General features: G+C 41.0%; 2 protein-coding genes across 2 annotated transcripts in view; both read left to right on the forward strand.

Annotated features, from left to right (window-relative positions):
• The window catches only part of LOC115585718 (acidic mammalian chitinase-like), a 6533-nt gene extending 4656 nt beyond the window's left edge, over positions 1-1877 (forward strand). The window contains exons 9-12 of the mRNA XM_030424326.1: positions 1-16; positions 170-286; positions 418-550; positions 1249-1877. The exon at positions 1-16 is cut by the window's left edge and continues 167 nt beyond it. Of these exons, the coding sequence (XP_030280186.1) occupies positions 1-16; positions 170-286; positions 418-550; positions 1249-1529 (547 nt within the window). The 3' untranslated portion in view covers positions 1530-1877. The remainder of the gene's footprint in view (positions 17-169; positions 287-417; positions 551-1248) is intronic.
• Positions 1878-3901: 2024 nt separating this feature from the next.
• LOC115584511 (chitinase-3-like protein 1) lies at positions 3902-15754 on the forward strand. Its single transcript, XM_030421971.1, has 12 exons — positions 3902-3928; positions 4854-4889; positions 5318-5344; positions 5496-5700; positions 5790-5846; positions 11813-11978; positions 12038-12162; positions 12250-12373; positions 12904-13086; positions 14337-14453; positions 14577-14709; positions 15104-15754. The coding sequence occupies exons 2-12, from the start codon at positions 4865-4867 to the stop codon at positions 15511-15513; spliced, it is 1572 nt and encodes a 523-aa protein (XP_030277831.1). The 5' UTR covers positions 3902-3928; positions 4854-4864; the 3' UTR covers positions 15514-15754.
• Positions 15755-17694: the final 1940 nt, after the last annotated feature.

The following is a 17694-nucleotide window of genomic DNA, read 5'->3' on the forward strand; positions in this document are numbered from 1 at the left end:
CTTGTCCTATTATGAGGTAAAACTGGCAACGATTCTTTGAGTTTAACTGTCAGTGTAATTTTCTTATTAATCAGCTATGTTGCTGAACATCTAAAAAGTGGCTTTCTTATGGTGTCATCGACAGCATTAATATATTGGTTTGAACTTTAAAATGTAACTCTTCTTTCAGATTTGTGGTTTTCTTCAAGGCGCCACTGTCAACCTGATTGCTGACCAGAAAGTTCCGTATGCAGTCAAACAAAATGAGTGGGTTGGATATGACAACAAAGAAAGTTTTGCAACTAAGGTAATCAAAGTCAATACAAGTGGGACTCAATTATTTGCAAGATAGGCCTACCTGATGTCAAGGTCATATTAAATACAATGTAAAGTGCATAAGTACATCATTGTTTAGGTTTTCTATTGTTATTTGTGCAGGTCAGTTACTTAAAAGACAACAGATTTGGAGGAGCTTTTGTCTGGGCTCTCGATCTGGATGACTTTAATGGACAGTCCTGTCGACAGGGAAATTACCCCCTCATCAACCATCTACGCTCTCTTTTAGCTTCAGGTAGGAAAGAATTACACACTGATGTGAATAGAATAACACTGATAATCTTGTTGGGTGGAAACCTTGGGTTCTAGCATTCATGTGGATGTGACTTGATATTAACACCTACTTAAACACCCTTGCAGATGTATTTCACCTCTTTATGTCAACGTAATGCAGTGGCACACCCAGCAGGACAACTGCTGCACAATCTGTTCAGAACAAGCCTAAAAAAGACAAAGAACTTGAGGATCTGACCTGGCCTCCAAATTTCCCAAATTCCAATCCATTTGAGCAATCATTAGACATGCTTTGAAAACTCTGAAAACCTAACTGTAGACTGGACGAGAGCCATTATATTGTGACATCATTAAATCAAATATTGCTTTCAGAACAGCAAAATGTTGTTGCTGCTCTGGAACCTTTTTTCAGGGTACAAAGCTAGTCTTTCAGCTATCTAAAAGACGGTCATTGCCATTTTGTGAGTGCTGAGTGCTGTCGCCATGAAGGAATGGCAAGTTGCACACACGTATTCCAGACCCCAAGGTTTCTAGTAGAACACTGTATTGTAACAAGATGATCAGTGTGATCACTTCACCAGATAGTCCTTCTACTTTTGGGAGTTGAAATATTTCCTTTATAATCCACAGAGATATATCTCTTGACTTCTGTTAACATTGACTGTGTAGACTGATAATAATTAACCACCTATTTTACAGATCTTCATCCAATTCCCACACCAAAACCTCCCACAAATCCAGGGACTCCACCTTCCAACAAAGATCCAACTCAAACCACACCTCGTCCTCGACCTACAGTCACTCCATCAAAAACCACAGACAAGCCCAACAACTTCTGTGCAACAAAGCCTGGTGGGGTTTATGCCAAACCTGATGCCCCAGGTTCCTTTTACAATTGCGCCAATGGCATCACCTGGATCCAACACTGCCCAGCTACGTTGGTGTTCCGAGATAGCTGCAAGTGCTGTGGCTGGCCCTAAAAGCTTGCACATCATTTTACATCCCACTAGTGGCCAAAAAAATCACCATTCTTTTATTGACAATTTCATTAGTGTTTTTGTGTTGATTCCATTTAACAGTGGGAATGGGGTACTTAAATGCAACTGATTACCTCAAATCTGAATTATGAGTTTTTTCCACTAAGGATAGCTAATTGAACCATACGTTTTATTATTTTGTACCTTATGAAACAGACAATGGTGATCCTTGCGAGAGCCTTAGCCTTCGGGTGTCTTTCATTTGCAATATACTACTGTGTTGTATGTATGCTTATGATAATAAAAACATCCAAGGTTAACACCTCTATCAAAGATGTGCTGCCAACCGTATCCATGTGTTTGCCAGTTTGTCACACTAACCCTCCAGCTTATTTTTAAAACTCTTAAAGATTTATTTTGCTGTACTGTAAATATTCTACTGTTAGAATCTGAAGATTTTGTAAATCATTCATTGTACTTTCACAGCAGTGAACTTAACCATTTGTCAACTACTGTCACCTGCCTTACAAAGCTTATTGTCAAACATCATTTTCATCAGTAGCAAGACTGTACTTGTACAGCATGTCATGAATTGTTGTGCCCTGCCTCCCTTTAGTTAGCATTGCTGTAATGCTGCCAAGTATCTGAATTATAAAATTAGAAAACTTGTCATCTTCATAAGACAGGTATAGTCATGAGATTCTTGTTGACACTAAATTTAACAACAAGTTGCACCTGTGTGATTTGCAGGGAGATGCTTATCGAAGGTGCAGCAGAGAGTGATTAAGGACATTCTGCTCACCGGGCTTGAATTTGCACATATTTCTGCTGTTGTATAAGGCAGCACATTCCTTTTTGCATTGAGATGCCATTTATGCATGTTGCCACACCGGCTTGTGACTATATAAATAGAAGCTAACAAGGAATGTGAGATTGGAAAAAGGTTAGAGAGAGAAAGGAATACAAACAAGACAAACAAAAAAGGCTTAACACACATTATTGATCACACATCACTATCCCCCAAAACTCAATTCCAGCTACTTTATAGTGTCATGTCAACAAACTACAGTGTAAATTGAGGTTACTGTACAGTATAACTTTGGTTAGACAGTTAAATCCTATTCCAGCTGTTTAATACTTGTTGAAACATCTCCTTAATGTATTAACTTTCTGTAAACTTTTTTTTATGTTCCATAGTGTGTATACATAAGAATGCAAATGATACACGCATACATTGTGTTTTACATGCTTAAGACAGTTAAGAGTAATTGATTATTATGAGTCTACTTTCCCCAGAGATTTAGAACATTTGTGATATTTGACTTCAGTCCAAGACTTTGCATTTCATTCCATTTCTCACAACAAATTTAAGCCACCCCTTATTTTGCTTATTGTCTTTCATTCAAGTTTGATTTGTAATGCTGTTTTTGCAAGTCAAAACTTCCCACAAGCACTAAAGTACCGCATCTAAGCAGCCCTTCCAATCTACTCTCTAGGATTGCCACACAGAGATAACATATCTTCAACAAAAACCTGCATATCTGTTTGCTTAACCCAGCCCTGTTAATCTGTTTTCTCAGCTTCTCTTTATGAGAAGTAGGGTTGTAAATTAACATAAAAGTAATGCATTGTTGGTTATTTCATACTGGATTGTTCTGGTTGTGTTCTGTTTTAACTCAGGTGCTTTAATTGGTTTTAAAGGCTCAGGGCCATGGTAGAAAAAGTGATATTTCAAAGTATGTTAATGTTGCCTAACCTAGTTAGGGTGTTACATGTATGAATTAATGCTGCTTATATAAATACAGATTTGGCTCTATTAATGACTGTAGCTGTGTTGTAAGGTGTTTTGATGTTTCTATAGATAGGCAGGTTTTAAGAAACTTCCAATACAATGCAGTCCATTACAACATCACCACAATGTGTCATAACATAGTACAGAGGTGACGGATCGTCTACAGTTTTAAGATGTAGACCATGTAATTGCAACATCCCTGGTTCAACTCTGCATTTCATTTCTCTCTGCTCTAAATTCCAAAATAAAAAAGCTTTCACAGTGAAAATATAATGTTATATTTGACCACTGTGCTCTTTGCCAGCCAGCTCAAATGTTTGTCCTTGAGTAATCTGAATGAGTTTTGCATATTAAAACTGATGACTGCAGGATTCTCAATCCCTGTCTTAAAAGTAAGACATTTAAACATGGTGTCGTCATGCTATTTCAGTAAATACAAACTGAATTCGTGACAAAACGGTCTGGCATTAGGTAACATTATTTATCCTGATCATAAATCAACCGCCACACCCCTTCAGCTGTCTACCCAATTCAAAGCTTCACAGCAAGGCATTCATCACTCATCCATCAAAGCAGAGAGACAGTATATGCTTCCTTCACTGATATCATTGTAAGTACTACTTTTAATTTGATACAGACTTATACAGACTTTTCATCTTTCTATTTTGTTGCACCTAATGTTACGGTTATTGCGTGCTCTCCCCATTATGTGAATGTTGTCATGAAAATTATAGGAAAACTCCAAGACACTCCTTTTTAAAGTTTTAAAATGAGTTTATTGTCACGGCATTGGTCATATGTGGCATCAAGCTTTCATCGGGGAGGTTTAACATGACCATGGCATCACAATAAAGAAATTGTATTTTTATTTTGATGTCTATATGTATTATTATCCAAATATCACCTATGACAAATTCAATTTGTTTCCAGTTGGCACTTCTTTACATTGTTTAATGTTATTAACATGCTTAAACCAGTGCTGCTGCATGCCACAATTAAAAAAATAAGAAATACATTATCTATTCAGGGTTCGTTCACTTTTTCACAAGAGCACCCTGATCACAGTCAAACAGTTGCTTTTTTATTCAATAACATCAATTTAAAATTTTTGATTGTGACTTTTTAAGTTTTTACTGTGTTCTCATTTTCCTGCCAGTGTTCTCACTTTACTTTCAAATTGCACAGTGCAAAATGTATTATTTATTTGACTGGTCGAATGACTTATGAAACAATGGAAATCGACAGCCAATATGTATATTCCCATTGTTTTGTTTTTTTGGCTGGTGAGTAAAGTAAATCTACCAGCCACTTACGAATATTACTTGCAATTGGCTAGTTGCTGGTGCTAATGTTGAGCCCTGTATGCCTAGTATTAACCATTGTGCTAACAAACATTTTTCACAAAACATGATCTGTTGTGGTATGAATATGGCCACAATTTGACTTTAAATGCATTTTTTATTGTTTTGTTTTGGTTCTGTTTTTTTTTTTGCTGCATATTAAACATGTATTTGTATTTCTGCTTATCCACACAGTCAAAAAGAAAATGTGCAAGCTCACTCTAACTGCAGGTAAGGCACGTCAGTCAATTACATTCTTTTCAATTTTCAGAATACTATTACTATGATTGCTTAATGATAGTATGTAAGCTGTTGTACATGATATATAATCTTAATATGCTTTGCTCAGTGCGGGCCTTATTCGCAGCTACGAACACAAGAATAATAATTTTTCCTTTGTAACATGCAAGATAAATGTTATCTTTGCTAATGTAATAAAAAAGCGTTAATAATGTCCAAATATCTCTTAACTAGGGGACCTAATCAAATTAATATGTTATATATATCTAATAAAGTATTGGTTAATATGGGTACTTGCAAAGCTAGAGATCAGAAGAAAGTGAGAAAACCCTTTTTCTTTCATTTTTTTGCAATTTTGATGACTGACTTGTTAAGTTTGTTTTTTAACCACACACTGACCAAATCTGTCTCTTTTCAAGGTCTCTGCTTGCTCATTGTCAGCTTGGGTAAGTTTGTAACGCATTTATCATAATCAAGAATACTTCTAACATTTATATAATGTCCCCAAACCAATAAATGTTTGTAAACAAGGACCCTGATATAATTGATGTCTTCAAAAAAGGAACTAAAAAGCCATGATTTTCGTACATGCTTCAGTCTCTTCCTCCAGGCTGGTGTGTTATTATAACAGTTATGCTGAGAACAGAGCTGAGGATGGGAAGTTCCGGGTCTCAGATATCGATCCAAACATGTGTACTCATCTGATCTATGCCTTTTCTGACATTAACGACCGACACGAGCTGGTTCCCAAAACTGAAGCTGACACACAAAACTATGAATCTTTTAATGGACTCAAAACCAGGTCAGTGTTTTGACCTTTACGTTTGATGGAAATCATGTTGAATTTTGTGTTTTGTTGAATGCTCTTTTCTAAACTTTATGCCTCTGCAGAAATCCACTGCTGAAAACCCTGTTAGCAGTTGGTGGCTGGACCTTAAGCTCAAGAAAGTAAGTTACTACAAGAACATTTATGCCTTTACTGGTCCATTGCACGTACAAAAATGTGAGATGCTAGTAAATGACAACAAAATAAACATAATTTCATGAGCAGGTGTTACGTGGGGCGGGTGTGCGTTTCTCTCTCTCTCTTCCCTGTGTTTCTTTCTCTTGCAGGTAGCGCTCCTCCCCCGTTAGCTGAGCACACCTGAGCGGAATCGGGGCTCTGGAGTGGGCGGAGGTGTTATAAGGGCCAGAGTACAGCGACACAGGGGGGGAATGACACACGAGCAGCAGCACACCAGCGGAGACTCTTCTCCTCCCGTTTCCTCCTGGCCTGATGGTTCGAGCCAGGTTACGAAGTCCTTTCTCCCCCCCCCCCGTGCGCCTTGGGTGCTGAGGGTTGATTGTCTTTGTTATTCTGCTTTCAGGGCTGGAGATCACCGGCAGTTTTGTTGTTCGCCTTTTGTTTTAGGTTTAGCGATCATTTAGGCAGTTCAGGGGAAAGGTGCGGGAGCGACGGCCCATTGTGTGGCTGGTCCCGCATCATCCCACGTTTGGTTTCTTTTTGCCGGGGTCTCCTGTCCCTCTTTTGTTTGCTCCTGGTTTTTGTTTCCCTCTCTCTGAGAGTAATAATAAATTTGGCATTCTTGCGGACTTTGTGAGTGGCATTTCTTTGTGTGTTGCTTCCTCTTTTGAGCCGTGCTATTTAAGTATCGGAGGAAGCCGTAACATCTTCTTAGAGAAGTATGAGACAGGATGCTCCACATCATCATCCCCATCCTGGAGCAGGACAGCCCCCGCCCCTGCGTCACTGGCATCAACAGCCAGTTTTAAACGGGCGGTCAAACGCAGGCGCCGCCAGGACGGGCGCATGAGCCAACAAAGCCTTCACGCAGTCAAACGCTCGCTGACAACTTTCAGACCAGTGGAAACGCGTTTTGGGGCTCAACAGATCGGTAAGAGGGGCGGCTACAGCAGAAAAATTGTTACAGAAACATCTGTAGTACCCCGCCATCCCTAAGAAGCGACGCAGCTCCCTACGGGATCCAGGAGCAGGGAACGACCGTATGGCCTCAATTTTCGAGTTCACTGGTTTAACTTGGCCCTGTCCCACAACTTTTCCCAAGTACTCAACAGTAGCTCGCCCAAACTCACACTTAGCCAGATTAAGCGTGAGATTTGCGTCGCACAACCTCGTGAACACCGCTTTAAGCTGTCGAATATGTTCATGCCACGAATTCGAATAAATCACAATATCGTCCAGATATGCCTCGCACCCCGACAAGCCTGATAAGACTATGTTTACAAGCCGTTGAAATGTAGCAGGTGCATTTCGCACCCCAAAGGGCATCACTGTATACTGCAGGAATGCCCCCGGTGTCACAAATGCAGAAATCTCCCTTGCCCGCGGAGTCAGCGGCACCTGCCAATACCCTTTTAACAGGTCAAGCTTTGTTACATATGTGGCGTTCCCAACATGGTCAACACAGTCTTCAACTCGGGGAAGAGGATAACAGTCTGGCTTAGTGACCCCATTTACCTTACGGAAGTCTGTGCAGAACCGATCCGAGCCATCAGACTTATCGGCTAATAGACACGGTGAGCTCCATGAACTGGAGCTGGGCTCTGCAATGCCATTTTCCAGCATATAGGTGACCTGCTGTTGTAAACGGAGGCGCTTATTGGGGTTGACCCGGTATGGATGCTGCTTAATTGGCGGCGAATCGCCAACATCAATGTCATGCTGCAGCACATTCGTCCTAGTCGGCACATCTGAAAACAGAGAGAGATGGGATTTTATCAGACTGACCACATCCTCATGCTGAGCCTGAGTTAAATGCGGGAGACACACATCCAGTTTAGACAGCATTTCAAAGTTTTTCAACCGTCCCTGGACCATGACGGCAGACGGTCCAGTGATGTCTTCATCGTCGGACACGGCTGGGGCCACCAGAGCCTCCGGGGAATCAGCACCGGACAGCACCCCAGTCCCCTGCGCCTCATTAATCACTTCAACACTGGACAGCGACACAACCACCTTCTCATCTGTATTGACAGGGACAGATTCTCTGTCCAGGTAAGGCTTCAACATATTTATGTGACACAATCTGCTCTTCCGTCTGTGTTCAGGCGTCGTGATTATGTAATCTCGGTCATTTACTTTCTCTCGGACTAGATATGGTCCGCTATAACTAGCCTGCAAAGTAGAGCCATGAATAGGTGACAACATCAGCACTTTATCACCTGGGTTGAAAGATCTACTCTTTGCACCCACATCAAACCACGTTTTCATCTTCGTCTGAGCAACGGACATATTTTCTTTTGCTAACTCACAAGCGTGGTGAAGCCTGGAACGAAAATCACTTACATAATCACACAGATTTTTTTGTTCGTCACCACCCAGCCACTTTTCCTGCAGTAGTTTGAGAGGGCCGCGCACTGTGTGTGCAAACACTAGCTCCGCTGGGCTGAACCCCAAAGACTCTTGAACCACCTCTCGGGCCGCAAAAAGAAGTAGATGGACACCCTCATCCCAGTCCTTATTGGACTCAATGCAGTAAGTGCGGAGCATAGATTTTAAAGTCTGATGGAAACGTTCAATCGCCCCCTGACTTTCTGGGTGATACGCACTAGAGTAGTAATGAGTGATGTCCAACTGCTTCAGCACTTGTGCGAAAATTCGTGACATGAAGTTGGATCCCTGGTCAGTTTGCACTATTTTAGGTAAACCAAACATCGAGAAAAACTTCAACAGGGCTTTCACAACGGTTTTAGTCGTAATTTTTCGCAGAGGAACAGCTTCAGGAAATCGAGTTGCTGAGCACATGATGGTTAAGAGAAACTTGTTACCCGCTTTTGTCCGCGGCAAAGGACCAACACAGTCCACAATAACTCGCTCAAATGGCTGTGTCACCACTGGAATCGGGTAAAGCGGGAAAGGTGGAATGGTCTGATTCGGTTTACCCGCAACCTGGCACACGTGACAGGTTTTACAGTATTGTCTCACGTCACGCTTTAACCCTGGCCAGAAAAAACATCGTAGAATACGATCATACGTTTTATTAACCCCTAAGTGGCCAGCGAGTGGATTATCATGAGCTAGTACTAGAATTTCCTGCCGGCGAGGTTTCGGAACTACCACTTGAGTCAGTGTACCCCAATCATCCTGTAAGGATGCGTATCTTGGCATCCATTTACGTACAAGCACCCCATCACGCAGAAAGTAGCAGGTGGGCAACTTCTCAACCTCACCTGCCGGAACGATGGCATCAAAACAGAGAGCTAAAGATGAGTCATCTTTTTGGTCGATAATAAGTTGTTCCCGCGACATCTCTACTTTGACGCTAAGGTCCTTAGCAGGAGAGAAAACAGTCGGAGCTTCAGGAGTGACTACCGGTGTAGATGGTGTGGGAGGGGGAACTAGTGGCGCGGGGTCTGGACAATCGGACTTAGCCCTGAAAATGTCAGCCGCCTCTACCTCACCGTTCCCACCCGTTAAACATCTCTTTTGTCCGGCTCGCATCGCCCGAGTGACCGCACAGACTGTAAATACCTCTGGGAACCTCTGGCTCAGGTCATCGGAGTGCCCCGACAGTGGAACAGCCGTAACTTCAGGGTTTAGCAACACTTTACCCCCAGCCAAGTCGTTACCCAAAATGAAAGAAACCCCACTAATAGGAAACTGCGGGCTTACGCCCACCACCACGGGCCCCTTCACCAACTTGGAGTCTAGATGAACCGTGTGCAAAGGTACACCCACGTACTGCATACCAAAACCTCGAACCAAGACTTTAGTATTAGTAGAGGACGTATCTGAAAATGGAAGCACCCCTTCCAGGATGACCGATTGTGAGGCTGCACTATCCCTCAGGATGGTAACGGGGATTTTCGATGACTGTTCTGATAGGGACACGGTGCCTTTCATAAGAAACGGGGCATACACATCAAGATTGGACTCAACTAGAATGGGCTGCTTAGGCCCGAACTGTATTTTCGGGGAGAATTCTGTTTTCAACAGGTTTACGGCTTTTGGGGATTTATTTTGTTTTTCCAAAGCAAAACATTGACTTATGGTGTGTCCGCGCTTTTTACAATAAAAACAGATTGGCCTGTCCTTTGTGTCAGCACTTTCTTTATTAGGAGGCTTAGCCTCATCTTGAAGATGTGACTTTATAGGGAAAACAAAAGGATTGGCTACAGGTGCACTACGTTCAGCGGACAGGTGAGGCCGCTCAAAGTTATACCTATGCGTAAGAACATATTCATCAGCCAGGACCGCCGCGTCAGAGACTGTGGATGCTTTCTGTTCGTTCACATACGTGGCGATCCTGTCTGGTAAGCAGTTCTTAAATTCCTCGAGTAATATCAGATTACGCAGGCTAACAAAATCAGCTACACTTGTAGCCCGACACCAACGATCAAACATAATTTCTTTATTGCGACCAAATTCCTGATAGGTAAGGTCATCAGTTTTCTTTAAGCGGCGAAACTTCTGGCGATACGCCTCTGGCACCAGCTCATACGCTCTCAGCACAGCTGATTTGACCTTTTCATACTCCAGACTCGACTCAGGTGACATGGATGTGTAAGCATCTTGGGCTTTGCCTGTAAAGACACTTTGCAAAAGTAACGGCCAAATGGTCTTAGGCCATTTTAACGTTTCTGCGACGCGTTCAAACAGAGTGAAGTATTTATCCACATCCTGTTCACTAAAGGGAGGGACCAAACGAACGCACTTATTAACATCAAAATCAGGCCCTTTCAGGTCGAGTTCCTTCAATCGAATTTGTTTATCAGCCTCGATTTTCCTAGATTGCAATTCATAATCAAGTTCTTTCTCTTTTATTGCCAGTCGGCGCATTTCTATGTCCAACTCCTTCAAGCGGAGCTGTACCGTCGGATCTGTCCTCCCTGCAGATGAAGTTTCTGCAACCACAGTGGTTTCACAAGGAAAAACCCCTTTATCAGTCAAAGCTGTCACCAACTCCGACTTTACCACCTCCTTTTTCGCCTGTTTAAGCAAAGTGACACAAAAATGGTCCGCAATAGCCAACAAGTTGTCTTTCGTGCAAGTATGTAACTTATTCAAAGTAGGCTGTTCTACAAAGTCCTCGAGGTTAAACTCCATTTTCAGGAGCAAATGACACCACCACCCCGACAGAAAAAACAAATCCCTGTTAAGTTAATACAAACAGGGAAATATCCCATGCACACAAAACTCAATGATCAGCAGCAGCAACTCCCAAAATGAGAGGGGAAAAAAAAAGAAAAACAAAACAGGAGCAAACAAAAGAGGGACAGGAGACCCCGGCAAAAAGAAACCAAACGTGGGATGATGCGGGACCAGCCACACAATGGGCCGTCGCTCCCGCACCTTTCCCCTGAACTGCCTAAATGATCGCTAAACCTAAAACAAAAGGCGAACAACAAAACTGCCGGTGATCTCCAGCCCTGAAAGCAGAATAACAAAGACAATCAACCCTCAGCACCCAAGGCGCACGGGGGGGGGGGAGAAAGGACTTCGTAACCTGGCTCGAACCATCAGGCCAGGAGGAAACGGGAGGAGAAGAGTCTCCGCTGGTGTGCTGCTGCTCGTGTGTCATTCCCCCCCTGTGTCGCTGTACTCTGGCCCTTATAACACCTCCGCCCACTCCAGAGCCCCGATTCCGCTCAGGTGTGCTCAGCTAACGGGGGAGGAGCGCTACCTGCAAGAGAAAGAAACACAGGGAAGAGAGAGAGAGAAACGCACACCCGCCCCACGTAACAATAAAATTACGTCACAATAAAATATGTGACGTAATTTTTGGAAACTACATATTAATAGAATTTACACTTAAACATAGTCCAATCAATAGAAATATTAATACCTAATACATTCAAACCATACCAAGGTTGCTGGAAAATAATTGCACAAGCATGTGAATATCTAAGTGGTCAGTTTTACTGGTAGCATTAAAAATTCCTTTGTGATCCAGATTCACTTCAATGGTGTCAACACAAGCCAACAGAAACACATTTGTCCAGTCTTCTATCAAACTACTGAGAAAACATGGTTTTGATGGACTTGACCTGGACTGGGAATACCCCGCTACAAGAGGAAGTCCTCTGGAGGACAAGCAGAGATTCACATTTTTATGCAAGGTAAGATTCAAAATTACTGTCCTGGTTCAACATGAAGTGACTTTCCCATGATTCTACAGGAGTTGCTAGAGGCTTATGCAGCTGAGGGAACAGCAACTAACCAGCCCAGATTAATGATCTCTGCTGCTGTGTCTGCTGGGATAAGAACCATTGATGCTGGTTATGAAATCACAGAGATCGCAAAGTACACCGATATATTGATCACAAAATTTTCCCCATAATATCCTCTTATCATGTTTTGCTGAAACTGATCTAACATGCATTTCATAAGGTACGTGGATTTTTTTAATGTCATGACATATGACTTTCATGGTGCCTGGGAGAGTGCGACAGGACATCATAGCCCTTTATACAAGGGATCCCAAGACATCTGGGACCATGTTTACTTCAATACTGTGAGTACAGGAATTCATTTCATGTCTGCGTAATCCATTTCCAGTAAATGTATTTCAATCCATCTGTTTTTAAGTGTATTTTCGGGTGCATAAACAAAAACATGAGTGGAATCACTGGTCATTTAAAAAAAGATAATTAATATATTTCAAATATTTACTGATCCACTAGAGAGGTTAAAAATAACAGTATACATAATACATAAGATCTGCGATTAGCTATGAGGAGGCTGCAAGATGCTCTAATATTAAACCAATCATACAAAAATGTCATATTTCCATCTTACCTTTTCTTTGTTTGAGGTTTGACTGCCACTCTTTTAATTATGTCATCTGATTGCACCTTGTTCTTCTACAATGGTGGAGAATAAGTGCCACCTACTGTTTATTTTATCTTCTAATATCTGTCTTCTAAAGTTGTGAATGGAAAGATGCATTAATGTGCTTTGTCTTTTGCTGATTTCTTAAAGTTAAGAAAAATATTTGTGCTATATTTTAAATTTGTCTGCTGCATATCTTTATTTACATTTCAGGACTTTGCCATGAGGTATTGGCAGGACATGGGAGCACCTGTAGAAAAACTAAACATGGGCATTGCTGCATACGGGAGAGCATTTCACCTGTCTACCCTGTCCAGTCAGGTTGGCGCACCAGCAAGCGGCCCTGCATCTGCTGGTACTTTCACCAAGGAGGCTGGCATCCTGTCTTATTATGAGGTGAAACTGGCAACAGTCAGTCTTTGCTTTGTCATTAACTCTATGTTACTGATAAAGTCTAAAAATGATTTTTATGAATTCACCACCGTCCGTGTATCATCTGATCATCCAATTATTCCATTTAATCTGGCAAAGTCAATATTTAGTTTTCCTGTTTTTCTGTATCCACCAAACATTGAAACCGGTGTTAATTTTGCTATTTTCAGCCCAAAACGGAAAATATAACAAACAAGGAAACCGAAACGAAATAATGTGTGGCCAAGCTTTGGGCATGCACAATGTATAGTCTGGTACCTCTGGTCGCTAATTACGTTTTCAATAAAGCATTGGGGGAAAAAAAAAATCTCTGGTCGCTAAATATAAGCCAGCCGTGGTTCGCGTTTGCTTGGTCAAAATCCTGATCAGATCACAAGAATAAAAATGTTATCATATAATATAATATATAGGGATTATTATTATAAGTTTCAGATTTGCACAGTGTTGGAGGAAATATATATTACTTAACAAAAACGGAGCAATACCACAGTCTAATAATACTCTGTTACAAGAAAATTTCTACACCAAATTTGGGCAAAAATACTTATTCTTGTTCTCTGTTAAGGATTTTGACACATGATTACTCAAAAAGTACACAGTAAAAGTACTTCATATTATTCATGTAAAAAATCTGGAAGGATACCTTTGTGATACATTTAGTTTATTACCAGGAATAATTACTGTAAAAGTAACGTATGTTTCATGGGTCTGATTGTGAGACTGCAGTCTGACCCACAGTCAGAGTGGGTTCAGTACAATTACCGTAAATGTCAGTAGATTCATGCACTGGCAAAAAGGTGTGGCTGATATGACAAAGCAAACGCGAACCACGGCTGGCTTGACCGAAGAGATTTTTTTTCCCTCAATGCTTCATTGAAAACGTAATTGGTGACCAGAAATACAAGACGATACATTGTGCATGACCAAAGCTTGGCCACACAGCAGAAATGTACCTTGGGAAATGGCATAACAATAACAGAAAATGTAAATTAGATTCATAATTTTGTTCTGGTTACCCTGGTTTGGGCTGAAAAAAGGAAAATAAACACCAGTTTTCAATGTTTGGTGCATACAGAAAAACAGAAAAACAAAATATTGACTCGTTTTTTCATTTTTCGTTTGCCAGATTAAATGGAATATTTGGATGATCAGATGATACACGGACCCACCACAGAGCTAAAATCCATTGCTTTAAAATTTCACCCTTTTGCCAGATTTGCACTTTTCTTCAAGGGGCCACTGTCCACTTGATTGCGGACCAGAAAGTTCCATATGCTGTCAAACAAAATGAGTGGGTTGGATATGACAACAAAGAAAGTTTAACAACTAAGGTAGTCTAAGTTGATAAAAGTGTTTATCAATTATTTTCAAAATACCAGGTGTCGTTATGTTAAATTGAAAAAGTACATACAATACATTGTTGTTTAAGTTTTTTTCTCTTATCATTTGTTCAGGTCAGTTACCTAAAAGACAACAGAATTGGAGGAGCTTTTGTCTGGTCTCTTGATCTGGATGACTTCAATGGAAAGTTCTGTGGACAGGGAAACTACCCACTCATCAGCCACCTACGCTCACTTTTGTTTCCAGGTAAGAAAAAAATTACATACTGATCAGGCCAACCCTGAGAAGGACTAGCATCTCATTACACTACAATGTTCTGCTTGGAAACCTTGGGTTCTGGCATTCAAGTGGACCATACAAGCCTGCCTACAAACCAAAACCAAACCATAGCTTCATACTAAGCACCACCTCTCATGGCAACATCACTATTTAATAGCAGTAGCACCCCAAGCAGAAAAATACTGCAGAAACTGCTCAGGACTTTATTAGTTATTCCTTCTACTTTTTTTTCTCTTTGGCTTATAGGTGTACATTGAAAGTTAAAATATGTCTTTTATATTCCAAAGAGCATTAATCCTTTGACATCTGCAAATGTGTCTTGACTGTGCAGACTGCTAACAGTTCACAATCTCTTCTACAGATCTTGCTCCCCTTCCCACACCAGAAACCACCACCAACATTCCCACACCAGAAACCACCACCAACATCCCCACACCAGAAACAACTACCAACATTCCCAGACAAGAAGTCACCACAAAGCTTCCCACACCAGGAACCACTACAAACATTCCCACACCAGTAGCCAACACAAATCCAGAAACCCTGTCTATCACAAATGATCCACCTCAAACTACATTTGGTCTGACACCTACAACCACTGCTTCATCCAAAGACCTAGTCGACTTCTGTGCAACAAAGCCTGGTGGGGTTTATGCCAAACCTGATGCTCCAAATTCCTATTACAATTGTGCTAACGGCATCACCTGGATTCAACACTGCCCAACTAATTTGGTCTTTCGAGATAGCTGCAAGTGCTGTGGCTGGGCCTAAAAGCTTGTGCATTATTTTATATTCTGCAAGCTCCTATATCTGTCAGCAATGAGCAAAGATCACCATTCTTTTTATTTACAATTTCATGAGTGTTTTTTGTGTTAACTTCATTTAACAATGGGAATGTAGTACGTCTTCAAAATGCAACTCTATAGCCTCAAATTGGAACTCTCTTCCACCTAAATACAGCTAATTAAACACAGAGTGACCCTTAAAAGGGTATGAGCCTTTGTTTGTCTATCAATTACAGTACAACACAAACTATATGTAAAATATGCTATAATCATAGTGGGCTATAATGTATACTATAATAAAAAACATCTATGGTTGATATCTGTTGTCACTTGTGTCCATTTGTTTCTGTATTTGTTTGTTGATTAGTTTGTCAGCGGGATAACATAAAAACTACTAAATGGGCTCCCACAAAACTTGGATGTAGGATTGGTCTCTGCCTAGAATAGACCAAATGAACTTTGGGTGCAAAAAAACAACCCAGATGTGTAATCTAACCTCCAGTGGATATTAAAAGAACTCAAAAAGACATACACCCAGAGGAAACGAAAACTGGAAAAGAGATCTCAGTAGTGTCTCATTCATTTCTCCTAGACAACTATAAGATCTATGTGAGACCAAAGTGAGGCTGTGGCTGATTTCTCCTGTTTCTCAAGTGTTTCTCTTGAGAAACAGGGGCAGAAAATCTCAACTTGGGCTCTATGGAGCCAGAATGGTGACTTTAAAATTTGGCATTCAAAAAAGAAAGTGGCAATGAAAACAAAACCAGTACTGAAAAAGGAAACATTGTCATTGAAACATATAGAGACCGAAGCTCGGGGGCTCCGGGACAGAACCAGATACACAGAGACTTGGACACATCAGGAGAGAGCTTGAAGAAAAGTCCGCGAGGTAGTTGGACTCTGTGTTGCACAGAGACGGCAGGCTACAACAGTATTGTGGCTGGACCGTCCAGCCCCGCCTTCCCGCAGGCTGCTGCCATTACCTTCACAAATAATATGCAAACCACGCTCTACTTGCCCCTCCCCTCAGGCCCCTCCCTCTCGACGCCAAAACAGTGACAGAAAGTTGAAACTGAAAATCAGTGACACTGAAAAAAAACTGACATTATAAAAAAAATCTGTCACTGAAAAAAAAGTGACATGAAGAAAAAATCTGAAGATTGTCATTGAAAAATAAAAAAAAAATCCCAATAAAATAAAATGATAAGATTTTCAGATTTGAATTATTTGAATTAGTTTCTTTTTTCAGTGCCAATACTTGTTTCAATGCCAATACAACTGTTTTCAATACAAATGTTTTAATGACAATGTTTCTTTTTTCAGTACTGGTTTTGTTTTCAATGCCAATTTTTTAAATGCCAAATTTTAAAGTCACCATTCTGGCTCCATAGGGCTCCCTGTAAGTTTCAAAGGAGATCTCATCAAGCTCTCAATGAAGTTTCAGAATGTCTCCCCAGTGCTGGAAAAGAGCAAGGTTTAAGCAGTAAAGTCTCAAGTCTCACCTATTGCTCCTAAGGAATTTTAGGAGAAACAAATGAGAAATGTTTGAGACCAAAAAAGACTACAACAAGACTGAAATGAGAACTCTCATTGATATTTTACAAGCTTTGAGCAGTAAAATTTTCCTCTGGGCAGTCATGTGCCAAAAGTATGCATACACTTGCACTACTACTACTACTACTACTACTACTACTAAATGTTTATCATGACACGGGTCTTCTAAAGATGTGTCCAAATCTGCTGGCCCAAAAATGTTCATATAGTAACTTGGACGATGATTTTTTTTGTGGCATGGCCTCTTAACTTCCTCTGAAGGATTTTGATTGATAACAGCTGGTGACTTTTCTGGGCCAAAAACACTACAATGGGAAAGTCAGAGGAGCTCAGCATTGATCTGAAAGAGCTGATATTGATTTGAACAAGTCAGGAAAGCACTGACAGGTCCCAAGACCAACTGCACAAACAGCTGTTTGTAAGTATAAAGTGCATGGCACAACTGTGTCACTGCCACGATCAGAAAGAAAACGCAAACCATTATCTGACACAGGTTCTGTGTATCATCTGATAATTCAATTATTCCATTTAATCTGGCAAACGAAAAATGAAAAAACTAGTCAATATTTAGTTTTTCTGTTTTCTCAGTATGCACCAAACACTGAAAACTGGT

Source organism: Sparus aurata, chromosome 7 (assembly GCF_900880675.1).
Source record: "Sparus aurata chromosome 7, fSpaAur1.1, whole genome shotgun sequence".
Classification (NCBI taxonomy): domain Eukaryota; kingdom Metazoa; phylum Chordata; class Actinopteri; order Spariformes; family Sparidae; genus Sparus; species Sparus aurata.